Raw genomic sequence first — 27,850 nt, forward strand, 5'->3', positions numbered from 1 at the left:
TGGAGAGTTATCAAAATCGTCCAATTTGTAACAACAAATCTATTAACAGTCTTTTCATATACCGAGCCGAACTTGTACCGGGTGTGGAGAAGACAGACCCGCATCTATAAGCCCGGTACAAATTTGGGTACAAAAAATTAGTGCGTTACACAACCTGAAGTGTCAACAAGACAACTTCTGCTATACAGTAGTTGTCTTATTGACACTGTACATATCGTCAAAAATCGAGAAGAAACATACCATTAGGTAACCAAAACAAAAACAAAAGACCAAGAACCTTTGGAAAAATAACGTGAATTAACAATTAGCTTTTTATTTAACAACTAGCGGACCCCTGCACACTTCGTAGCGCAATAATATTAGATTGGATGTAGTAAATCAAAACTACTTATCAATTTTAATGATTATTGAAGAAAAAATTATTATAATGCTCTATGATAGTGGCCCCAACCTTTTTATATCGCGGACAACAGGACGAAATATATAAAACCGATGGTTTGCCGAAACGCGTACATACGGCAGCATACAATTTTCCATCTGAAAAAAACTCTAAATTCACGCTTCAGACTCATAACGATTGACCACGCTACAAACTCCTAACGATTATTGACGGTAACATAAAAGTTAAACGGAGAAAATTAGGAACAAACTGAAATGACATATCAGTGGGCATCATTAGAATGCGTGGAATGAAATCTTTTTCTTCTTCAAAACTGCCATTCAAAATTGTTGCCTCGACCACATTTGCGATTTATTTTTGAACTTTAAACTTTTTTCTGTGCATGTTCCTCTATTTTCTGCACATTATTTTGTGTTTTGTGTGCTTGTTCCTGTAATTTGTGTGTTTGTTCCTGTACTTTCTGTACTTGTTTCAGAATTTGTTCTTGTACTTTCTGTACCTGCTCCAGTATTTTCTGTATTTGATCCTGTAACTTCTGTACTTATATCTGTACCATCTGCACATTCTGTACCTTTTTCTGCACTCTATGCAATTGTGCCACTACTTCCTATACTTGTTTCTCTCATTTCTGTACTTGGTTTTGTACTTTCTGCACTTGTTCTTGTACCTTCTTTGTTTTTTCTCGAACTTACCATCTGTACTTGTTCATCTTATTTCTGTACTTGTAGCTGTCCCGGTGAACTTCTCACAGCTCAAAAATTATCTTTGGATGGAAATTATTTCGAATATTCTAAAGTCAGAATAATCGAACGAGCCTCATGTTTGCTCGCGATCAGTGAAGTTTTTCTCACACAGTGAGAAGTATGTTCCGTAAAAATGAATCATCTGACAATTGTTTTTTATTCGATCTCAACATTTTTTCCCCAAGACCCCCAGTTTTTTCCTGCTCTTGAACGTCCCAAATGACCCAAGCAAAATACAATCAAAATCAGTTTGACAGTTTCTGAGCAAAAGAGTGAATCGTTCGAATAGGTAACACATGTTGATGAGTTCCCAAATCTCGGTTCCATCGATGTAATTTAATAACATGGGAAATGCTTATGAAAAAACAGCAAACATCCCTTGAATTCGAATGGAATTGTTCCGAAAAGTAGAGAGCCGAACAATTTTGGTGTTTGAGTTAACGGTGTTAATTTGAAGTGGCAGCACACCTCAATCCTGTTGTCTCTGAATAAAATTTCAGCGCATTATGACAGCAATAATTATATCTATCGTGAAGATAGGATTCACATTTCTGGAGTTTTACGAAAACAACGAATCATAAAAAACGTTAATAAATTTCTTTTCTTATAGTCGTTCTATAATTTGACTTCACGGCATTGAACTCAAATTTATATATCGAAAAATGGAAACCTGTATGCTGTTCGTTTGGCGCCCTTACTTAATTGAACATGTGAATCGAAATAAAGAAACACGCGAATCAAGTAGGCTCAGTGAAAGTTTTGCACAAATCAGCTCGTTGGGCGCCAAACGATTTTATAATTAATCTAGTATTCATATTTTGCTCTCCAGCGGGCAAGCATTACACAACTCGATATGCGCCAAACAATCATCGAAGATCTAGCATGCATTGAGCGGAAAATTTCCAAGTTCATACAAAACATTTTTCAAGATTTTCTCCACTTTCCCGAAGGATTTTACTTATGTAATATAGCCTAAAACCTCCGCATAAACGTCACCTTTCGAACAAAAAAAATCATTTGTAAATCTTTCTACGCATATCAGAGAACATTAGCAACACACACTTTTTCCACTATTATATATATATATATATATATATATATATATAAAGGGTGATTTTTTAAGAGCTTGAGAACTTTTTTAAACAATAAAACGCATAAAATTTGCAAAATCTCATCGGTTCTTTATTTTAAACGTTAGATTGGTACATGACATTTACTTTTTGAAGATAATTTCATTTAAATGTTGACCGCGGCTACGTCTTAGGTGGTCCATTCGGAAAGTCCAATTTTGGGCAACTTTTTCGAGCATTTCGGCCGGAATAGCCCGAATTTCTTCGGAAATGTTGTCTTCCAAAGCTGGAATAGTTACTGGCTTATTTCTGTAGACTTTAGACTTGACGTAGCCCCACAAAAAATAGTCTAAAGGCGTCAAATCGCATGATCTTGGTGGCCAACTTACCGGTCCATTTCTTGAGATGAATTGTTCTCCGAAGTTTTCCCTCAAAATGGCCATAGAATCGCGAGCTGTGTGGCATGTAGCGCCATCTTGTTGAAACCACATGTCAACCAAGTTCAGTTCTTCCATTTTTGGCAACAAAAAGTTTGTTAGCATCGAACGATAGCGATCGCCATTCACTGTAACGTTGCGTACAACAGCATCTTTGAAAAAATACGGTCCAATGATTCCACCAGCGTACAAACCACACCAAACAGTGCATTTTTCGGGATGCATGGGCAGTTCTTGAACGGCTTCTGGTTGCTCTTCACTCCAAATGCGGCAATTTTGCTTATTTACGTAGCCATTCAACCAGAAATGAGCCTCATCGCTGAACAAAATTTGTCGATAAAAAAGCGGATTTTCCGAATGGACCACCTAAGACGCAGCCGCGGTCAACATTTAAATGAAATTATCTTCAAAAAGTAAATGTCATGTACCAATCTAACGTTTAAAATAAAGAACCGATGAGATTTTGCAAATTTTATGCGTTTTATTGTTTAAAAAAGTTCTCAAGCTCTTAAAAAATCACCCTTTATATATATATATATATATATATATATATATATATATATATATATATATATATATATATATATATATATATATATATATATATATATATGTATAGATAGATAGATAGATAGATAGATAGATAGATATATTAGCTACTAGATGACCCGTCGAACTTCGTCTCGTCAGAAGAATTGTCAAAAGACTATGTGGTCAACGTTTCTCTCCATTATTTTTCTGATTACTTAACCTACAATCAACGGAATTCGACACACACTCGCTTTAGCTCCAAAAGAAGAAACATCACCAAAGATTAATGTGAAAATATGAAATACTTCGGTTAATCGAAAATTGTACAAATGCACAGATTTCTATTCTGAACAGTCCGTTTTATGGAATTCCTCATACGTGAATGTTTACCCGACAAAACAAACTTTGAAGCAGTTTCTTATACACAAAAAATTTCTATTTTTGTGTTCAGTAATAATTTTTGCGGCAACGATCTGTAAAATATTATTTTTACTGAAAGATACGTAAAATTTATCCAACTCCTATGTAAAAGTTACGGTTATTTATTATTTACTGACACGGTCTGTGAACTCTGAAATGTCATTTCTCTTGACGAACTCAGTGAAAGTTCCACCAATATTCGGAAAATTAATAAAAAATAATGAAGAATTTCAGTAACCATCACTATACATTCAGCAGAAATACAGATCTGTCAAATAACATAATTTTCGGACGTAAAAATGTGAAAATTTCTAGATTTGTAGAGTAAAAATAGTGATGCGAATTGATTGCCTGCGAAAAATAGATAATGCTGATTCCTAGCGGTAATTTTTCATTTAGTGAATATATTCAAAAAACCTTCTACAACTTTTTATTTCAGCACTCTAAAAATATGATGGGTGATTCCATACTTTACTGAATTGCACCCGAAAGATATTTGATCATTTTATTTGAATAAATTATTTCTGGAGAGCAAATGTAATTCAATTCATTCATCACACGCGAATAAATTAATTAATCGGATGGAAATATATTTTGAAAACTAAATGGCTCCTTCCTTTCCCAGATCTCTAATACAATTTACCAGAAAACAGTAATACTTTACGGGTCAAGACGTTTACATATTTTTGGAATTGTTTTGTAAATTTCGCCGAACGTCGGTATTAAATGATAAAAAAGTCATTAGAATTATGACAGATCGAAGTTCAGTGGAACTGTACCGATCATTCAGCAAATAAAACTTTTACTGAACGGATTACCGAATGTACAGCTGTTTGAAAGTCAGTAAAACTGTACCGTCATCCGTAAAAATAATTTGGTGTGTACAGCTTTTAAGCAGCGAGAAATTTTTCTCAGAATCTGTTCTGTACGTTCAAATTATCAAAAAGTACCATGCGTACTTTAGAGCTTTAATAAAGTGGATATTTTCTATGGTACTATGGAACTTTTGATTGCTTGGAGACGACGCTTAAATTGTAATTTGATATTGATCTTACCAGTTTGAACATTCTTCACAGAATATGCAACATGAAATAACAGTCTCAATTCATTATGGTAATCATCTTGAACATTGATATCTAATAACCACTTAATGTGTGCGCTTAGTCTAATCTAAATCATTAGAAAGAAAAATGCAAGGAAAATCTTTTAGTTTGACCCTAGCGCTTCTACAGCACAATCTTTTCATTGACTCATTAAAAAAATTTCTGATTTGTTAATCGTGCCCCCGCAATGACCAATACTATTCATCTGACCCCATTGAACAACTGGTAAATGATATCAAAACTTTTTCTCCTGCCTACAACGGTTTTCTAGAACAGTCATTGAGTCATTTATGTCGTTTTCGCTTGATACCAAACCTAACCCAGTTTCCACTCTAACTGCTGTCAAACCGTTTGTTTGAAGTCAGTTTCGAACCTAGTTTCAACGTTGTTGAACTGAAAATCGAGTCAGTTTCGAACCTGGTTTTAAAGACAGTTTTTCTCAAACCCCCGTTGCTAAGTGCGAAATGAACACAGTTTCGTGAAAAGTGTTTGTTTGATGAAACTACCTTGGGTCAGTTTCAGTTTTTTCAAGCGAAAACGATATTAGTAAGCAATAATGTTGAAACCCGATTAAGAACGTGGCTCGGAATGACAAACCACATGAATCAAATATGCATGTGAAAACTTCACACAAAACAACTCGTTGCGCGCCAAACGATTTTTCCAACGATCTAGTATTCTTTTCTTCGACGGTCAAACACTTATGCAACTCGTTGCGCGCCAAACATCAATCGTAGATCTAGTAAGCATTGGTGACTTTTTCAACGGAAAATTCCATTGTCCATACAAAACAATTTTATGGATTTTTCCCACTTTTCCGGCAAGTTTGCATAATTTTTTTGATGTACAAACCCGGTGGGGGTAAAAACTGATCAAACAAAAAAAGAATCATGTAAATCCGTCCATCCGTACTTACGTGATGCGATTACAAAGAATGATCTCTGCATTTTTATATATATAGATACTAGCTGACCCGTTGAACTTCGTCTCGCCCAAAAAATTGTTCGAAATTATGTTTTCGTACATCAAAATTGTAAAACGACTAAGTGGTTAACGTTTCTCTTCATTATTTTTCTGATTACTTAACCTACAATCAACGGAATTCGACACACATTTGCTTTAGCCCGAAAAAAAATATCACAAAAAGTTAAAGTGAAAATGTAATACTTCTGTTAAGCAAAAATCGAGCAAATTCACAGATTCTCATCTCTAATTAAAGAGTTTCTATTCTAGAGTTGTTCATTCGGTAGAGTAAGATATATTTACAATTAGTATACAGCCCAAGTAACCAAAAGTTCGTAAAAAAGATTTGGCTTAAGCAACATACAAAGCATTCTGAAAACTCCGTTTTAAAGAAGTTGCTCATACTTGAATGTTCACCAGACGTGAAAAAAAACTTCACAGAACATGACACAGAAAATTGCAGTCTCAATCCTTTATTGTAATCATCTTGAACATTGATCTAATTGTAACTTATTATGTGCTTATCTATTTCATTCGAAAGCAAAATGAAAGAAAAATCTCTTAGTTTGCCTTTAGAGCTTCTACAGCTCAATCTTTTCAATGATTCATTAAACAAATTTCTGATTTACTAAACTCACGCTCACAATGGCCAATATTATTCATCTGACTTCATCACACAAAATCCTTCAACTGGTAAACGAGGGGCTGGGGTCCACTAGGAGATTGATAGTACCTATTAGCTCTCTCCGGACAGTACCAGCCTAGATGCCGTTTGGAATCCGGTGGAAAAAAAATGAACCAAGAATAGATCCACTGGGTTTCTGCTTCCATGTCGTAAAAGGCGACAATTGAAGGAGTTTCTCTTCCTTTCAGTTATCAGATATTTTCAATGTTTCACTTCTGATTACTCTATTTTACTAAATTATCTCTTTATTCAACCTATCAATTTCCGTCTAGCTTCGGAGAAAAGTTTTATTAGGAATGATTTCTTCTTCCATGTTATTGATTGTCTTTCAGGATTATAAAATGAATGATAAAATTCAACCATTGCGCAAATCCGTTTATATCACAAAGTTAATAACAGAGATAACATATATCGGTATATTGAATACATAATAAAAACACTTGATATTAATATTTCAAACAAATTAATAATTTTAATAAATAATTAAAATAATAAAGCGGAAATAATAAAGAAACAAGACGCATGTGAAATCTGTTGACCTTTGTTTGGTGATTTAAAATGATTTTATAATAACTGTTTAGAATATTGCAATGCAATGAATCAACTTTTTTGTCTAAATCCTATTCGCTCGTTTATTTTGTATCACGTAGTTTCATTCATAAAAAATATCATCTTGAAACTGGAACATACTGAGTCGCGCGCGAATAATACCAATACTGAAATTTTTACTAACAAATATCCTTCTCCCGTGACACTTGTGGAGTGCGCAGTAGTAACAACTACTGTTGGACTAACATCCCTTCCCATTCCTTAGACGATCTACGTTCGGGCCTGGCCGGTGCCGGTACTGATCAATTATATCTGGGATTACCAGAAGATGTACATTGAAGGATGATTTACCAGTCCCAGGTCGGATCATCTAAAAACTCCCTGTACAATTTCAGCTAATTCCGATCAGTAACGTAGAAGCAACCAGTGGTGGTCGCTCAAGCTCAAGCTCAAAATCCTTTAATTGGTAAACGATATAAGAACTTTTCCTTTTGCCTACACTGTCCATACTCGCATATCAGTCCCATATCGATTTTCGCCAATTTTAAGTTATTTTTAGAAATGCAATCTATCCTCAATATACTCTCAGAAATTGCAATGAAAGTTGAGGGTTTGTTCAGCAAAATGTGAAAAAATATTAACTCATATCAGTCCCATTCAGTGCAAATTTCAATAATTTCATTTGTTGCAATATTGGAATAGCAAAGTTGTATTACAGATATTTCATGTAATAATACCATGATTTAGCATTAGGTATCACAATAAATCAAAAACATTTTAAATAAAATTTTGATCGTCTTTTTCTCGACATGCCGATTTTCCATATGAGACTGATATGCAAGTATAGACAGTACAGCGGTCATACAGCCATATGCATTCCGATATTATTTCATTTATGTCGTATTCACTTGATTCTAAACCTAACCCAGTTTCCACTCCCAGTTTTGTAAAACCGTTTGTTTAAAGTCAGTTTCGAACCTAGTTTCAACGTTGCTGGACTGAAAATCGAGTCAGTTTCGAACCAGGTTTTTATATCTGGTTTGCTCAACCTCCGTTGCTAAGTGCGGACCCAACACAGTTTCGTGAAAAGTGTCTGTTTGATGAAACTCCCCTGAGTCAGTTAAAACAGTCATGTGTATTCCGCCATCCGGTAATCTTTCAAACAATAATTTCGATACCCAATTAAGCACGTGGATCGAAGTGACAAATCGCATGGATCAAGTATGCATCCACACAAAACTACTCCTACGCGCCAAACGATTTTTTTAACGATCTAGTATTCTTTTCTTCGACGACCAAACACTTGTGCAACTCGTTATGCGCCAACCATCTATCAATGATCTAGCAAGCATAGGCGACTTTTTCAACGGAAAATTCCATTCTCCATACAAAACAACTTTATGGATTTTTCCCACTTTTCCGGCAAATTTTCCTAATTTTTTTTATGTACGAACCCGGTGGGGGTAAAAACTGACCAAACAAAAAAAGAATCATGTAAATCCGTCCATCCGTTCTTACGTGATGCGATTACAAAGAATGACCTCTGCATTTTTATATATATAGACATAGATAGATAGATAAGATATCGAGGGTATTTCTTAACAGTACTTAAGACTAGGATAATTTCTTGAATTATAACATTGTTGTATTTGGGTCGTATTGTCGTATACTGATCACCACAACTCTGGGGGGAACAACCAGTTGACGGGGATAGCTCGAAGGCTACCATATTTCGATGATCTGCATATTGTAACACAGAACAATTTTTTTAATACCTATGATTTTCGGTAGTAAAAATAGAGAATAATTAATAAAGTATAATTATTGACGTTTTATGACCATAGAATTATCATTCTACACATAAAATTCAAAATTCATAATTTTCAAAATAAATGAATAAATAATGTCAATGCGTATATTTCCTCTTTAAACCTTTTCAAATTACTATTTTCTTGAAATCAAGTGTAAAAAAACTGGGTGGCGTCTAAGAACCACCATTTTCAGAGCGACCGTAAAAAACACTATAAATCGCTTCGAGTGGTCTAGAATCATAGGCAAAAGTTGCATTTTTTAACTCATGAACATTACTGTGGCGATTTGGGATAATCCCTCCCCTACGTGTATTTGTCAATACTTTAATAAATTCAATGACTGCTTGTGTTAATCTCAACACACACTAATTCATCAATTACGATCATAGTAAATCCTACGACTAAACCATTTACTGCTCCAGTTTGTCAGTAAAGATACAGTTGATCGTGAAGAATCGAATTTCGGTCGAATGTTCGAATTTTGTTCTCTGCCAGATGAGCATTCAAAGATTCTCACGCTGGAGTCAGCGACGCTCAAATAAATAAATTTATAGAATGAGAGAAGTAGTAAACAATCATCCACCGGGCTGACGTAATACATCGAAGTTGGCCCTGAAATCGGACACAAACCAGGCTACCTCTACACAAGAAATTCATCAGCTCCGCACATCGTTCGCGAGAATCGCGGAAGTAAACCAGCCTGCTGGTGTTATTGGTGAGTACGCGCGTGTCATACTAATGTGTGTCGTCATCGTTTGGTATTACGTTGCGTAGCAGCCAGAAGACCGCTTTTGCTTCCATAGGAGGCGAATATCGAGTATCGAGAGCCGTTAATAGATCGTGCCAACGATGCCACCGCATGGTTCAGAACAGTTTGTTCTGGTGGTCTCTCATGTTTGCTGCTTTAACTGGGCGACCTTCCCAGCGTTTGTTAACCCCATCAGCTAGCAAGTGAGCTGTCCGTGAAGAACACGTTAGTTGATTTGAGTCTTAGATTGTAAACCTTCAAGAATGGTCGTTAAATTGAGTTGTTCAAGTGATCAAGTGATACAGTACGGTTATCTTTGGAGTTCAAAGGCTGATACTTTGTAGAATGCTATTGTTGTTACTGTTATTTTATTTACTCGAATTGCAATAGAGCATAAAAATATTGGTTAAGGTTGTATTCAATTTCGTTCGACACAACGCTATCATAGTAGTTTAATTTGTAATCAATATTCAATAGATTGAAAAGGATAGATCACTGAAATTGCTCAAATTTAACATGCGAAAAATAGTCCCTCTAAAGCGGGGCACAAACCCACAAAGAAAAGACAAGCTTTGGTATTCTATTGCTTTTGTGGAATATGACCTGCTGTTTCAACAGACTTTGCAGTCAATTATTATCATACAGTACTATTGTATTGTCAGTTCTACGAATGTACTGATACCGAAATTCCTAGGGCATACAGTATTAAAATCTATGTTCCCTTTCCCAGTACTCTATTCGTATGATACCGTATACAAACTGATTGAATTGGTTCTTCTATCTGATATTTTATCTCCCCAAGGCGTACTGAATACACTCATGTTATGTGTATTTGTAATATTATAGAGAGTTCTATAATAATTATGAAAATCAAGCACACCCTTCGGTCGCCGTCGATATCGAAAATTGAGATTGATGGCACTATTGGTAAGCAAGTGAATTTTCGAGGTCAAAGAATTTTCGTTCTGATCATGTACATACTTTGAATGTTGATTGCACAAATACGTGTAATATTGATAAATAAATAATTCCAATAAAAGAAATAAAACAAATAGACTATATTTATTTTAGTTTTCGAATTTTTCAATCATTTGTGTCAATAATGAATGCAGCATGGATTTCTTAAATTACATATTCTTTGCATGTATACCTACTCTTCAGATTTAGTTATTTAGTCAGATTGTGAGCACCTCATTTTGGTCGGTTTAGCTCGCGAATCTTGGTTAAGAGATCAGTACCTCAATTCTTGGTCCCGAATCCAGGCTCAAAATTTATTTCCAGAATTCAGGTAAAAAAATAAAGTTTTAGGTCTACAAAGCACTTCTAGAATCTTGGTGTTGAATTCAGGTACCGATTCTATGTCCCAATATTCAATTTCAGAATTCAGGTCCCGAATCCAGTTTCAAAATTCAGATTCAGAGTTCTGTTCCTGGGCCAGAATTAATTTCAGAATCCAGGTTCAGAATTCAGTTTTAGGTCCAGAATCCAATTCCAGTTCCAGATCTCAGTTCCAGCATACTGCTCAAGAATTCAGGTTTAGTTCCAGAATCCAGCTGTAGAACTCAGTTTCTGGTCCAGATTTTAGTCCCAAGTTCAGAACTCAGTTCTAGAATTCAGAAGCAGAATTCAACTTTAGAATACATTTACAGTATCCAGGTCTAGAATTCAGTTTCCGAATTTAGAATACATTTACAGAATCCAGGTCTAGAGTTCAGTTTCCGAATTCATATTCAGACCAGCATTCAATTCCAGAATACAGGTTTAGAATTCAGTTTTAGAATTTATTTCTAGGGCCAGAATCGAGATTCAAATTTCAGATCCCGGACCAGAATCCAGTTCCATGTTCAGAGTTCAGTTTCAGAATCCAGGTGCTGAATACAGAATCCAAGAGCTGAATTCAGTTAGAAAATCCAGGTCCAGCATTCAGTCCCAGAATCCAGGTTCAATACCAGAACTCATATTCGCCATTCAGTTTCAGAATGTAGAATCAGTTTCAGAACCCAAGTACAGAAATCAGTTTCAGAAACTAGATGCAGAGATCAGTTGCTGGTTCAGATCTCACTTCTAGAATTCATGTGCAGAATTTGGTTCCAGGTCCACAACTTTCAGAATCCAGGCTCAGTCACATTAGTTTCAGGATCAATGTTCAGAATCCAGTTGGTCCCTAATCCACCAATGCGCGTTATAAGAAAATTCCATCAACATTGTGAAACATTAACCTCCCTACCTTGCTGCTAGAGTCCTGGGGTGTCCTTTACTGTATGAAATATACGTCTGGAACAAACTCTGTTTCCGACTGCTCGTCGCCAGCCACTCAATGCACGGAAAATTTGTAGATCGCCCTTCACTTGATACATAATATTCATGAAAATATGAGTAATATGAAAATGGTGTCAATGCACCAGTATGTGGATTACGTATTTGCGTTTAGCTACGCACCACTATTCGAAAAGCGTCCAGAAATGAGGCAGATTCGCTTCAATCGTATCTTGATTAAATATAATAATAATTTTAAGTTAGATTTTCACAAAATTTTGTCTCTGTGGAAACTCGATTAACAAATTGAAAATAGACTTCAATGTATTTTGTTACTCGTTTTCGAGCATCATATTTAAAAAAAGCATTGGTTAGCATATATATCAGATTCATAAAAAAATTATTACGTCGTAGGAACTTGCCGCGAAAAGCTATCGTCTTGATTGAAGTAAAAAAAAAACACTAGCTAACCGAGAATGAAACTTAAGAAAAGAATAAAAATGCTGGATCAGAACGCTATCGTTTCGTTTCAACGTGTATGTAGGCTAATGTGAGCCATTCTTCTGGTTCAATTTTATAGAATTTAACAGCGAAAAGTATATAAAAAAGTAAGCAAGTATTACAATAAACAACACAAGGTATATAGAACGCAGCGCTGAAGAAAACCATAACAAAGCCAACAGAAGGAAAAGCACGGCTGTAAGTGGAATAATTATTATGCCAAGTGAGCAGAGAGGAAACCCGACCGAGTCCAGAAGAACTATCGCACATACTTTTCCATTATTAATAAATGTACATACAAATGCAAACAATAAAAACAACCAAAGAATAACAACATTACACTCAAAGCAAGCGCTGAGCACAGACCGGCCAGTCAGTGAGTGAGCAAAGGAACGATCAAAGAGGGCTTTGCACTGCGCTGTCGTGAAACCTTGACTGGCGAAAGCCGATGTGGGGAACGTAAATAAACAAGCGCAATGTATAAAATGAACCAAGGTCATAGCCCTATCATGACTGGGTTCCTTCTATTGCTCCCTCCCTTTTCCATCCCTATTCGCGCACATACCCATTAGTGTCGATCGTAGTCATAAATACGAACGATGGTGTGGGCTTTCAGGGGGTGTACGGAAAACGTTCAACCGATTCAGGTGAAAGGATGGAAAATATTATATAGTGGACGAAGGTTTTCCCAACTTTGGCTCCATTCAATGCGAATTTTCCCAATCCTGATGTCTTATGTTATATTATTTGATAAAACATTTTGTCACTGCAGAGGGGATTAATTGAATCCGTCTTGTTTGTATGCCAGCGATGCGATCGACTGACAACGATAGTGATTTGCCACTGTACTTTTCGGTGTTTGTGTGTTCAAGATATTGTTGCTAATAGACATTGTGATGGTGTTAGTATCATCCATGAGTAAATTAAGGAATGCGTTTACTATCAAGCGCTGCGGCGCGGTCGGTCGATGGGTTAATGTACCACAGTTTATTTACTTTTCCTTTGCTTCTTTGGTATACTCTTCCCTTACTGCCGATCGTGGTGTGTATAGTGTTTTCACAGCAGTCTTTTGTTCATGAACCATTTCCCCGGCAACATATTTACAGCTGCGAATGAATGCACTTCGCAGCGCCTGCTATGATGCTGGTGTGATGAAAATGTGATTTCGTTTTTTAACCACATGAAGTTGGCAGCATTTTCCCTTTTGTCATCGTTGTCTTTTGGCAAAGTTGCTTCGAGTACATGTGTGTATATATATGTGCAGATCGCTCGATCAACTTAAATATGCAACAGATCGTCGTGCGGTGCGGCGAAAGCAAGCAAACTGCCAGTGAATCAGTCAATGGAGTGTTACCACCAGTATCCACGGCACGGGGAGAGTCAATGTCTCCTGTGACCGATCTGCGTACGTTCACATTTCGAGAAATTGTGCCCGAATCAGAGGTTGCTGACACTTGAAGCACTGCCGCTTACTGTGCGTACTCGTTGCTAGCAGCAGTAGGTAGTGGAATTTTGTTTCTTGCAATGGAACGGATGAGAGGTTTTGAAATGCTCTGCAGAAATGATGGAAAGTGAGGTGTGCTATCAAAGGATTGGTGGCGAACATCGTTATTGTTTGAAACGTTATTTTTATGCAGCTGCCATCAAATTCATCATGTCAATCCACTTAGTGGTGTAAAGATGCCTTTCTCATATCACATAAATTCTTATTTATACTACTGTGATATTCTTTAAAATACTTGTTTTTAGCTTTAAAAAAAAACAGAACAGTTTGTTCAAGCATAAACTTGCTTAATCTACAAATTGAAACATTGTCCAGGTCGGTTAGTTTCCAGGTTTAGAAATCGAAGTGAATTTTACTATTTCAGGTACATCCGGAACCGAAATCTGGTGAACGGTATAGTCGAGGTCGGCTCTTATGGTCATCATCTAACCGGGACCCGGTATACCCGAAGTCTGATCGTATGGCCATAAACTCTCGTAACCTACCGATTGGATTAGTTTTGATTTAGAAGTTTTTTTTTTACGTTTTTTACATAGTCACTTTAAATCACGGTTTTAAACTTAACCGATTTTCACAAACTTAGATTCAAATCAAAGGTTCTTTGGTCCTAAAAACAACTCCTGAATTCTGTTCGGTTCCGGCTTTGTGTTCCGAAATAACCTGGTGATGAATGTTTAAATTCCAAACCGTCATTTGGAGCGATAATGTAATAAACGTAAATTGGGATCAAAATGTCTACAAATTGAATTTGTAGGTTACGTGAGTTGATGGTCATACGAAACGAATTCGATTATTCTTGTTATATTGATTCCGAGTCCCGGAAGTTGGGTCCAGATAAAATGTAGAACGTACTTAAAGTACTATAAGACCTTTCATCTCTGAGAAAAGAAAGATAATTAAAGTTTAGAGTTTTTGATAATTTTTTCAGTTCTTCTGGAACCGGAAACGAAGAACCAGTACTACTGGAGTTATTTTGTCATCTGTTAGTGATATCCACAAACTAGATACTCGAGAGATTCTTGTTTGTCCCCTCCTTCTGTAAATGGAACTTCTTGATCATTTCATAAAAACAATTGGAATTTCAATTTGAAAATTGACCCTGTTCAGACTTATGTTTGACTTTCAATGCTTTCATGAGTTCAACCAATAGCTAAATTTGAATTAAAATTGTGTACTGATACAAACAAACTTGAGCTAGTTTATGAGATCATCCACAGAATATACAAAAACAACAGTTTCTTTTTATAATTTATAGCAGCTAACCGGTTGGTTAAAATAATATTCTTGAGTAAGTTTAATAATAAATGCCGAAAAACATAATGTGATATTTCTAATATAAGAGGAGCATGTTTTCATTCAAATCAAATCGTTGCGACTATATTGGAATTATATAAGGTTAAGAGTTCTATGCAAAAGTGATGCTACGGCGAAGGAAAACGTATATGCACATGAACAATTTTCAATTGTTATTCTCTTCGTGGTCATTTATGAAAAAACACTCTCGAAATCAAGATTTTTACACTTTAAATCCGGATTAGGCAGTCGAATCCAGAAAAAATTCTGGTATTTTGTATGGTATCTCAAGACCTTTAACTCGAAGTTTTTGAGTATCGATTTCACCGTCACGGAGAAAATTTAGTGCGCATATTTTTTTGCTCATTTTACACTGTAATTCCGGAACCGGAAGTCATATGCCAATAAAATTTAAGAGCTTTTTATAGAAGAACAAAACCTTTCAAATGAATTTAAGTTTGTGGAAATCAGTTCAGCGATCTCCGAGCAAAATAAGTGCACTATCCGCCTGAAAAGTTTTGTACAGTAACAGCATACATACAAAAGATATCGTGCTTAGCTTTTCTCTTGTCATTGAAACAGTCTCATTATAACATACTTTATTCATGAGTATAATTTCTGACACGAAGTTGGGTTTGTAATTTTGAATCGTATTAGGTTTGTAATTTTAAATACAGTGTTGTTTTTTTATTGTTTATTGCAAAGCATTTTGGATTTATTCAATGTTTACAACGTCGATTGTGGCTAAGTTTTAATTAGTTCAGCATGGCATTGAAACGCAACGATAATTTATTTTCAAGCGATTTCCAATACACTAATAAAAACTGCGCTTTTTTAATCACGCGAGTGGTTAGATGTTAATAACAATCACTCAAAATTCTGGTTGCAAACTAGCACTACAAAAATTTTTACTTGGGTTGTTGGTTCCGTTATTTATACAATTATATCTCCCAAACTGAAAGTATCTGCAATATGGTATTCAAACTTGATCGATGATCCAATAGCAGCTTTCGAATGAGTCTAGGATTGTTAAAGTCGGCTCGGCCATCTCCGAGAGAAATAAGCGAAAGAATAAATTTTGGAACACACAGCGTTTATTCAACTAAGTTTTCATTCAATAATTCGAAGTAGTTCAGCATGATCATTGCAGATAAGATTTTTAATGGTTTATGTTTGAAGAAATCATCGTTCTAATTGTTTTTAAAATAAATAGCTGATTCTCATAGATTGCACATACCTAGCAATAATTCTTAGCCTAATGAATTAAGAGCTTCATCTATCAATTACTGGAGTCCTCTGATACTTTAGTAGATGCGTTTTAAACCGAACATCAAAGGAAAAGCCAATTACAAATTAAAGACTAACATGATCAATGGAAGAATTTCATTTTTGAATTTATATATTTGTATTTTCAATGCAAATTTTGCACAAGCATTCTGCATAACCAAACATAACTATTTGCATTATCTATTCACTATTTTGACTCTGGTCTTACTTTTGAGGCAGGTCTAAGCAACGATTCAATTAAAATTTTGAAAAACGGTTTACTCCATTGATTTCGTGTTTTTGGCAATGTTTAAGTTGATAATGCTACAGGGTTATTGTTTCAAAAATCTTCTGATTAGTAGATTTTGCGGATTTTCGGATTTCGAATCAACGAATCTTGATAAGAAGTATCATGAAAAAATTAACTTCCCAAATATGTAATACTGCTGTTTTGGCTACTCGTAAACTCGAAGCAAAATTATTGAAATCAAAATATTTTTAAAAAAATCAAAACTTCTCTATTCAAATAAATTGCATTTTCATTTTTATTTTCAAAATAACAGAAAAATTAAACATTTGTTCACAGTGTATGCTTTTTCCATATAGGCTCAATAACTACCTAAAACAAAATCAAATCAATCGTACCAACCGTTTTAAACAAATATATCATAAAAATTTACTAGGAATTTTTGTTTGGGTCCTTCTCAAAACTAAGGGTTCGAATAGCATACCGATGATGAATATTTTCTTTCTTGTCCGTAAAGAATGCTTTAATGGATATTTAACTTCAGTTGTCGAGGACTAGACTAAGTAGGTTCGTGATCTAGCATCAGTTTGGAGTCGTACGGGCGACAACGAACCGAAAGTCATGCTTCTCTCGGAATCGCTGAACCTACCTAGTTATTGTAGACGTAGAAACAAGTCTGAATAACTGAAGTATTCCCTTTTCAAAACATAATGACGCCAGAATTATTGTGACTGACGTCATTCGAAAAAGCTCATTTCTGGGAACAAAATTCAGTATAAAAACAATTCTGTATAAAATGTTCAAAACGACGTATGTTACAATGAGAGATTCTCTTTGTTTACTTTCTCTTTCGATTATTACGGTACTCTTGGCAAACCTTCACTCCAATTATCTATCGATAATAACAACTAAAACTATCATCTTTTAATCTGCACTGAAGACATGACCGGAAAATGCAGGAATATTTCGCAATAATCGAAAGAGAAAGTAAACAAAGAGAATCTCTCATTGTAACATACGTCGTTTTGAGCATTTTATACAGAATTAATAAATAATTAGCGGGAAAAGGTGGTATTCTACATGAAAGGCATGAAGCATGAGATAATCAAAGTGATTTTGTTTTTCGTCTTCGAAACTGTTGACCAACTGATCTTGCTAACCAATAACGATAAAACTTCTGTTTAGTGGAAGAGAAGCTCTTTGTGGGGTCATTATTAAGTCTATCTGTGACTTATTATCTTTCCTCATAAGCCAAGAGCTTCTTTTCCCAAACCAAACAATAATCACGTTATAAAATTCAATGGCATGGTCTGATCAAGCAAAATGCTTAGGTTTAACGTATGACAAAAACGCACTTTCAAGGATCATATTGAAGGAATCCAGGCAAAGTGTAATAAATATATTAAATGTTTATATCCTCTTATAAACACTTATAAGCTCTATCTAAAGAACAAAATATTAATTTACAAACAATTTTCCGACCAGCCAAGCTTTATGCAGTAGCAATTTGGTCAAGTTGTTGTTCCACCAGGAAGAAAACGCTTCAAAGGATTCAGAATAAAATTCTGAAAATTATTTTGAAGCGTCCTCCCTGGTTTAGTACAAATGAGTTACACAGACTCACAAATATAGAACCATTAGATGTAATGTCACATAATTTTATAAGCAAATTCCAACCAAAATCGATGCAATCTTCATTTGAATCGATTCGCTCTCTGTATTAGTTAGTAAGTACACAACACAAGTAGGTTTACAATTTTCCCTACACAAAAATTACAGAATTGCGGAAGCAAATGATGTCTTCATGGTAATAACGAAATCATGTATATAATAAATATTTTTAAAATAGTCCATCTGTGAAAATCCTCTTCACTTGTTGAAACTGATATGGTGAGTTGATGAAGAGAGTTAAATTTCTGGGCACATTATTTTGTAGAAAAAATGAAATCGCTTGGTCGTATGCTGACAGGGAGGGAGGAAGGGGGGAGGGGGAGGGTGGCTTGCTTTCTTTCGAACGGTAACCTTCGAACGTGAGATGATCGACAGGTGGAAGCAGTACTATGACGAGCATCTGGATGGCGAAGCACAAGATACAGAGAACGACGCATGAATCAATCTGGGTGCGCGGTCAGCTGACGACAGATTCCCAGCCCCTCATCTGACGGAGATAAGTAAGGAGATCGGCAAGCTGAGGAACAACAAAGCGGCGGGCAATGACCAGTTGCCAGGCGAGCTGCTCAAACATGGAGGAGAGGCACTGGCTAGAGCGCTGCACTGGATGATTTCTACGATTTGGGAGAAGGAGATCCTACCGCAGGAATGGATGGAAGGAGTTGTATGTCCCGTCTACAAAAAGGGTGATAAGCTAGATTGTAGCAATTACCGCGCAATCACATTGCTGAACGCCGCCTACAAGGTACTCCCCCAAATCTTTTGCCGTCGTCTATCATCAATAGCTAAGGAAGTCGTAGGACCGTACCAAGCGGGATTTACTGGAGCCCGTGCCACTACGGATCACATATTCGCGATAAGACAAGTACTCCAGAAGTGTCTTGAATACAATTCATTGACTTCAAAGCGGCATACGACATAATCGATCGAAAACTGACGCGATTGGTCAAATCAACGATGGACAGAGTGATGTGCTACGCCCGAGTATTTGGGACGCTATCGAGTCCTCTTTCGAATCTCGTAGAGGGCTACGGCAAGGTGATGGACTCTCTTGTATCTTGTTCAATATTGCTTTGGAAGGTGTGATTCGTAGAGCGAGGGTCGACACGAGCGGCACGATCTTCCGAAAGTCCGTACAACTTTCTGGCTTCGCTGACGATATTGATATTGTGACACGTAACCTTGAGAAGATGATGGAAACATACATTGAACTGAAAGCTGAAGCTAGGCGTATCGGACTGGCCATAAATGCGTCAAAAACAAAATACATGAGAGGATAAGGCTCTAGAGAAGAAACGCTACGCCTTCCACCACGAATATTGATAGACGGTGACGATATCGAGGTTGACGAGTTCATGTATTTAAGCTCACTGGTGACCGCCGATAATGACACCAGCAGTGAAATTCAGAGACGTATTTTGACAAGAAATCGTTCGAACTTTGAACTTAGAAAAACCCTTCGATCGAGAAAAGTAAGCCACCACACGACTTCGATCGAGAAAAGTACGCCACCACACGAAATTGACCATCTACAAAACGCTCATTCGACCGGTTGTTCTCTATGGCCACGAAACCTGGACTATGTTGGCAGAGGACCAACGTGCCCTTAGTGTTTTCGAACGAAAGGACTGAGGACCATCTACGGCGGAGTGCAGATGGTAGACGGAACAAGGAGACGGCGTATGAATCACGAATTGCAACAGCTGCTAGGAGAACCACCCATTGTACGGATAGTTAAAAGCGGACGTCTACGACGGGCTGGGCATGTCGGACGACAGCACAGTGAAAATGGTTCTAAAATCCAATCCGACAGGATGGTACAGGAAGAAGAGAGACGTAGCGAGCAAGGTGGATCGATCAAGTGGAGTGTGATCTGCGAAGCATCCGTGTCTTGAGTGGCTGGCGACGAGCAGCTATGGACCGAGTTATGTGAAGACGTATTTTTGATACAGCAAAGGACACCCCAGGACTATAGATGTTAGGTAAGGTAAGTAAGGTGATAAGTTTTAAAATTTTAAAACACTCAAATAAGCGTTGGCTTAAAAAGGTAACGAAATTTTCAAATCTCCTCTTAGTACTCTTTCGAAATTCAGGTCTTGTAAGTTGTAGGTTGATGGAAGTTAAAGATTTGGTTATGCAAAAACAGGAACGATGCCATCAAAATTAGTATCATCATTATCCCGATTTTCTGTTCTGGTTAGTTGACGACCAAACTCATTTACAGATTGATAAATACGGTGATAGTTCCTATCCCGATTAAAAATAAAAGTGTTGACCTAAACCAAACCGAACCCACATTCAATTAAAAATAAAAACCTCCTCCTGAGCTCGTCCAGAACTTGAACTGATCCCGTCGGGTTGAGTTTCGGGTAGTTGAACCCGAATCTTTGAATGTAAATTCCTGAGTCCGAACCCGTGCCCAACCAAAATAATCCGATCCAAACCTAAACGAAGCGGTCGGGTTCGGGTCAAGTTATGTGTTCAAATATCCGAAACCCGACCTGAATTAATCATAAAATAGAAAGACAATCAAGTCATCGCCAGGGTACTTGACCTTTCAAATTAGTGAAAATTTATTCGCCAGTGAGAATACTCAAATTTATCATCAATATATACAACTATATATCAGAGTACAAGTTGTTGGTTCCTGAAGTCAGTGTTCGTATGTTCGAGCCTGGACCTGACACAATTCTTAGAGTCAGTAGAATTTATATACCAGCCATATCATTGTTTAGTATATTCACTGGTATGTTAGGTAATTCGAGTCTAAGTAATCTGTCACTCATTTCTGAATGATATATGAACATCAGTAAATTCAATACTGTGCAACACAAACAATAGAACCATGATGTTCGCAAAATCCTTCTCTAGTCTTCTCTGATTGGTTTATCTATCACAGCTATTCAACTCGAGCAGATCCCCACGCGACCATCAAGTCAACAGATCTATTCTGGCCCAAGTACCTTATAGGAGCCTACAAATTTCTAATGCCATTTGGGCGAAACAAGTTTTTTTTTAATTTTTAAACATTTCCTTTCCTATTTGCCCATGACCGTGAGTGCTCATGATCAGTTAACCCGTTCGTTCCTCTGTCGCCACCGCTGAGAATTTTTTTTTATGCAAACCTGTCATGTTACTTGTGGGGGACGTCGACCATGAAGTTAACGTGCAGTTGGCAATGTTACAAAAGCAGAACGATCGGTTCTTCTGCTGTGATTTTTCTGTGTGAGCGAAAGAGAATGTGAGTTCCCACCCTTCCTGTGGATTTCTCCGGGAAGTGAAAGAAGAAAATTTTGAAAATGAAAACGATTGTTCACTCGCCTACTGCGGCCCGAATAGGCAGTGTCTCTCACTCTTTTTAGAAATGAGCGCTGCGATTACGCGAGAGAAAGATCGCTCGACTTTTGCGACTGTTTATTTACACTCTTTCCGCCGTTCATTCAACGGCCCCCTCCATATGACCTTCAATTTCTGGTGTGAGCGCGCGCGGTGTGCTGTTGATGTTTTACGTTACATCGCGACCGTAGGCTCGACCAGTACAAATTTTCCTTTCGTTGGTCTTAGGCTGAAAGCCACGCAGGCAGTGTATATACCTAAACTGCTTGGCGTAGAGCCGTCCGGTTGGTGTATTTTGTATCTCACCAAACCTCTCTCACGGCGCTTGCTTTCGTCGTCTCCTTTGCGCGATTCCGCGAGCCGCGGTGGGTCGGCATTTCGGTGTGTGGTTTTATTTGAAGATATCGCTCGAATATCGGCGGTCGATGTTTTTTGGGTTCGCGCTGTTCCTTCGCGAGTTGTTCCGCTGGCGCGTGCGAATGCGATTTTTCATTTATCCTAATTTTCAATAGTGCGCAGATTAGTTTGGTTTGTTGATTATTTGTGGTGCTTGTATGAGGCGGCCTGCTGCGATTTGCAAAACGAGGATTAATGTGATTACCGTATTTGAATAAATAGTGAATAAAAGCATATCATTTGAAGTAGTGTGTTATTTTGTTTGGTGTACTGCAAGGAGGTATATACTTGTGATATTCAGTTGTGAATGGAAAATTTGGAAATATGTTGTCAGACGTATCGTACCAGAACTCAGTGATTAAGGAGAATACGATGAGTGTGGTACAAGTGCAGAAGTGTTCTCAATCGCAGACACCGGTTATTAACTACCGATCGGCGTCCGGGGAACCCTGTATCCCGAACAGTACCACGGTGGGACGAATCGAGGAGGTTCGCCCGCCTAAGGAGTTTACTGTTGTGCAATCATCTTATACCAACCATCCTAAAATTACTAACAGTATAAAAAGTATATTGTTAGAAAGTCCTGCCATGCGTAAACCAATACACGTGGGAGAATATCCTGGATCACACCACTCTCACCATCAACAACAACAACAACAACAACAACAGCAACATACGAACCATCATCATCAGTTCTCTAAAGGGCCGATACTATTAGTCCAAAAGACTGAGGATTGTGTCCGATATTCGCATCCGACACCGTCTTCGATGACTCAACAATCGCAGCAGGCTCATCACCACATGCTTCCAGGAGGATCTCCGGTTCCCCATATGCATCATCAGACAGCGACTGCTTCTCCGGAGAAATCGCAAGTCATTATGGATAACAGTGTAGCAAGCAGCTCCAAGGGAGAACCAGATCTTAATATAGGTAAAAAATTATCTGTACTCAAATCTCCTAGTAAACCATAACTTTCCCTTTCTTCCGATGTCAAATACCCGGTGTAGGATGACATCTACCATATCTACCATCGGCAACGATTATCAATCTATCGATCGGAACCCGCGAGAGGTTACAAGAAATCGGATAAAGAAAAAATGTAGCTGAAAATTTCACCTCGCCGAAATGAACGAAAATAAAAAAAACACTAAATGAAAGATTCCACTCTTCAGATTCAGCCAACAGCAGCAGGCACGGAACATCGCGAGCTACACGGTCGCCAGTGCATTGCCCTTCCATTCATTTGCGAGTGAGCAAACGACGGCTAAGGCAATGCCCTCGTAGCCGTGAGTCGTTGACCTTTCTCTTCCAATTCCATCCATCCGTCCAACGTGCGATCTACACACCACCAGAGTGAACGAAGCAGCAAAGCAAGCCAGCAATACGAACTGCTCACTACTCACAGCCTGCTTTGCTCTGCCTCCTTCTTTTGCTAGTTGCTTCACTGTTTTCCGACAGTGGGTGAATGGGCCTTAATTGATAGTTTAATGTATTGTTTTGGAAAATTACATTTCTGACTGGTAGTCGTCACTATTTTGTACTGTACTTTCTCCTCAGCTCGCATACTCCTAATCAATTTGTGAGAGAATTCCGATTGCTTCCTTCTGCTAGAACTAAACCGATTTGAACTCTGTGGATTAATGTCAGCCAGAGTTTTCTGATCGATGAACTTGAACTTTGTATCTCCACTTCAGCTTTCAACTGCTTTCATCAGCCCACAGTGATCGCAGCACGGAACAAGCCAAGAAGAACCCTTCCAATTGTAAGAACATTCTCCCTCTTTTTGATTGCATTTTTTATATACGTCAATATATGCACAACAGCAAACCATCAGAGCGAGACGCATGCGCGGGTGAAGGCAGGCTGCCCTTGATTTTCCCTTCCTTATGCACGCGGTGCATTTAACTCTTTATGCTACATAACTACGAGCATAATAGCAGCAAATTTAACCTCGCTAACTTAAAATGTAACGGCGGAGGAACGATTGAGAAAGAGAGAATGAGAATGAAGGTAAAAACGCCTGTATGGCGGCATTTTTCATAGCACCGGTCGACCGTCGAAATAAGTTGGCCTTGGTTTTCCACTCGTATGTAGCCATATGTGAGGTGTGATGCTATGTCCAACTGTTCAGCCATGAGACGAGATTATGAGTGAGAAGGTCAATCCCCGATCGAGAGTGGGTTGAAATATTGCGAGTAAATACTAGCAAGAAATGATCTGATAGGCAATTTTACCGAGTTCTTATGTCAGTTTCTGTTTAAGATGGGTTCAGGAATAGGCGGAAGCACACGTGAATTCTGGTCGGTCGGAGATTGTGTCGTGAACGTGAGCGAACGGTCAGAAGTGAGCGAGTTCGGCACTCGCCGGCACTCACCCGGAATGACTCAAGTGAGAGAGGAAACAATGAAGAGATGAAAAAGCTCGGAGCGAACACAATGAACTCGTTCTCTCACTTTGCCGTGGGTGACATATCGTAGCAAACAACCCGGTTTCAAGTGCACCCGCTGAACTTGAAACGGGACGTTGACGCGGCTGGGGCTGTTGAACGCGCTCGCGCGAGCTCGCGGCACGGATGATGGTGTGTGCAATTTGGATGTGTTCCTTCTTTTCCTATCGCGGCAATTGGCCGCTTCGAACGCCTTGGCATTCACGAGACGTTCACCTTTGTGCGTTCTTCCTGAAACGATGGTTACGCGTATGACAACGGTTTTTCGTGTGGCCGGGCGTATGTCTGTATGTGTTGGTGGGTTAGCGTTGATAACGATTCGTCAGGCGCGATTCAAGTGTTGAAACTTTTGACACCAAGGTATTTGAATTTGTTGAAGGTCCTGTGCGCTTCGATCCATTTTGGCAGCTAGATAAGAATCAAGGTGAGCAGTGCATTGGTACTGTCCGGAAGTTGATTGACATAAGCTTCTCAATCGACAAATTTCGTGTAACCTTGGTGGTCACTCCTATTTGAGCAAATCGTTCGTTCCCCTTCGAGATCGTTGTTTTGCTCAGTATCATTGGCATTGACATTATGTCATGAACAATGACTTTAGTTTCGGTTTGACGATTGCTGCGATTTGTGTTTCGTTTTGGTTTTAAAGTATTTTTATTTACTTGTATTTGCTTGTATTCCTACGATAGCCATACCGTAGTAGGCTGTTCCTTAAGCACAAACCGTTTGTGATATGTTTCAATCAAGCCAACTACTTATTTTTCATTTTGCTGACCCAATAGTTTTTTCCAAATGAAATCAACTTAAATCAATTTGAATCAAACGACAATGCTTGGAACCTTTGTGTTTAAGTTGTAAATGTTCTCAATCAGTTTTTATTTAGTCAATCTAATGCCTAGTCGGTTGGAACTTAGGCTTTGATTTCTTGTGTTATTCACTAATACGATAATTATATCTTATCGAAGATTTTCTGAGCTAGGGAACTACGAAACCTTATTTCCTTTCAAACATTCACTTTCAAATGACAGATTTTTCCACATTTTGTCGTCTCCTTACTAGAGAAAATTGTCATCTAGATGATGAAATTTTTATGTCCGATTCATTTTATATTCATTTCTGTTCACAATTTGTTTAACTACAAACTTAAGTTTTTTTGATCAAGTGTGATTTTAAACAGCTTGTATAGATTTATTCGGATTCTTCTGATATGAAATTTTGTGTGTGTTAATCTATAAGACGCGAATAATAAATAAATGTTTCTTTCTGAAGGTTTGTTTTGATATTTATTATTGAGAATGGAATGCATATTTTATGCATTGTATGTGGTAATCCCGAACATGTATCCCTAGAAACAGAACGAAAATTCAAATCCAATTTGGTTCTATAGATAACTTAATAGCATATTAGTACTCGTTTGATCATGTTCATCATACCGTTTTCGGCGGTTCATTGCTTCGCGCTCTGGTCTCGTACCTGTTTTGGGAGAGCTTCAAGGCACTTATTTAAATTTCATGCTGCTTCATATTTTAACCGACTCTTTTCCTAGTAGGTTTTATTAGATTTAATGTATTCAGAGTGACTAGGTAATACTTCATATGTTGTCTCCTCCGAATCTTCAAGTACACGCAATTTTATTTGAAGCAAGAAGGAATTCCATTGAAAAGGTATGTCTGATGAAATGAAAAACAGACATATAATTATTTAGAAGGTCTAAGACATGGTTTGCAGAAATAACAAGACAGTAAACGTAAAGAAATGTAATACAATAACAGTTCCAGTGGAAAAGTTTAAAGTGTCTGTTAAAAACACCCGTAAAAGACACACCGAGAATTAGGTATATAAGCCATCTTCAGTAACATTATTTTTTTATCTCTGGGCCCCTCCCGAAACGAAATCCTGGGTACGGGCCTGGATGAAAGAATGAAGAAATCCAGAGGACGGGAATGGCGTGATGCCTTTCGCGCAGCCCACATGGGTCTATTCTTCTGGTTTGAAGATGCGAATGGCCTTAAGGTTAAAATGTCTATTAACAAAAAAAATGAAGAAATTCTAAATTTCAAGTAAACTTTTTCTCCCCATTTGATTAAAGAAACCGGATTTACTGAGGAAAAGTTTCCAAAATCTATATTTTCTGCCCAATTTAGTTTCAAGTTCGACAAACTCTTCGCCGTCTGGTCATAGTTTGGAAACTAGGTGAAAGTGAACCCATTTGTACGAACCCTCGAGGCGGCAAGATATTATAGCGCGTAGCTTACTACCCCGTAAAGGCCATTAAACTCTCGAGAGCATCGTAGTAGGCTGGGGTCTGGTAATAAAAAACCGCCACTTTCACAAAGGCGAAAGACCTCATCGGAGAGTTTTTCATCGTGTACTATGATTGTACTGTTTCACTTCACCTTACCCAAAGCAACCTACTACGCAGCCAGTTCAATAGACCTGGTTGCATCTAATCTTGTTTTTCCCTCCCTTCGTTTCGCTCATCATCGCCTCTAGCAGTATTCGTTTTACTATTTGTCTCGAATTTTCTTTTCTTTTTGTCTGCCACCACTATTAGGTGCTCATTAGGATCGGATGCCAGTAGCACTGTGTGCCCTGGTGAAAATGTTACAAGTCAATGACCTTCTTTTTAACTGCGCCATGTACCACTACCACCCTTCGGAATCACTCTCACTCTCGTTTTTAGTTCAGCCCGTATCGTACACTTCGTTTAAGGCTTCCCTCCCCTTTTTTCCATTGCTTGTCGAGCACTTTACACGACATCCGCGCTCTGCGGTGTTATTGTCGTGTTTATGTTTGTATCAAATCGCCTAGCTACTATCCGTCGTGTCATTTGCACAGCCTCCTCCGATGAGTCACGTGTGCCGGGATGTTGTTGTCACGAAAAAAATCAGGAGGAAAGTGTTTTATTGCTCTGGCTGTCAGTTCTTAACGATCCAGTAAATGAACGATTTGGGATAAGGAACGGAAATAAGGCCAAATTCTTTTGTGAGAAGACGATTGGTTGGACGGAACCTTGTTGGTTACTGTGTCAAGCAGTGAGAGAAAGCGGTCATTACCCTGTTGAAGGAACGACTTTTCCGAAAGACGGCAAAATACATTTGATTGCAATTGAAATAGGGAAAAAACGAGCAAGGGCTCACGTGTTTATATTTTTTTCTGCATACTTCACCCCACTTTCATTGAATTGTGGGATGTTTTGAACGGGATGAAAATTAACGAATTATCCTGGGTAATTCCAATTCAATTCTCTTCCCTTTCTTTCTTTTCAATCCACATTTTACTCCTAGTGATATCAGGAATAAATCCATTTTATGTTTTTAGAAAACTTAACAAAAACACAATCAGAGACAATAACTTTTGGGGGACGGGTATAGCGTGATGGGTAAGTCGATGCCTTTCACGCCGCCCGCCTGGGTTCGATTCCCAACCCCGCACATAGGGTCAGAAAGTTTTTCTGGCCCGAAGAGGCGAATGAC

General features: G+C 37.8%; 1 protein-coding gene across 3 annotated transcripts in view; it reads left to right on the plus strand.

Annotated features, from left to right (window-relative positions):
- LOC131439265 (ecdysone-inducible protein E75) overlaps nucleotides 1–27,850 on the plus strand; it is a 139,786-nt gene that overhangs the window by 26,835 nt on the left and 85,101 nt on the right. The window contains exon 1 of one of the 3 annotated variants that reach the window (XM_058610072.1): nucleotides 21,951–22,861. The exons of the other annotated variants lie outside the window; for them this stretch is intronic. Coding sequence (XP_058466055.1) covers nucleotides 22,255–22,861 — 607 coding nt within the window. The 5' untranslated portion in view covers nucleotides 21,951–22,254. Of the gene's footprint in view, nucleotides 1–21,950; nucleotides 22,862–27,850 lie in introns of those variants that run through there. 3 annotated transcript variants of the gene reach the window in all.

The sequence above is a fragment of the Malaya genurostris genome, chromosome 3 (genome assembly GCF_030247185.1).
Source record: "Malaya genurostris strain Urasoe2022 chromosome 3, Malgen_1.1, whole genome shotgun sequence".
Classification (NCBI taxonomy): Eukaryota; Metazoa; Arthropoda; class Insecta; order Diptera; family Culicidae; genus Malaya; species Malaya genurostris.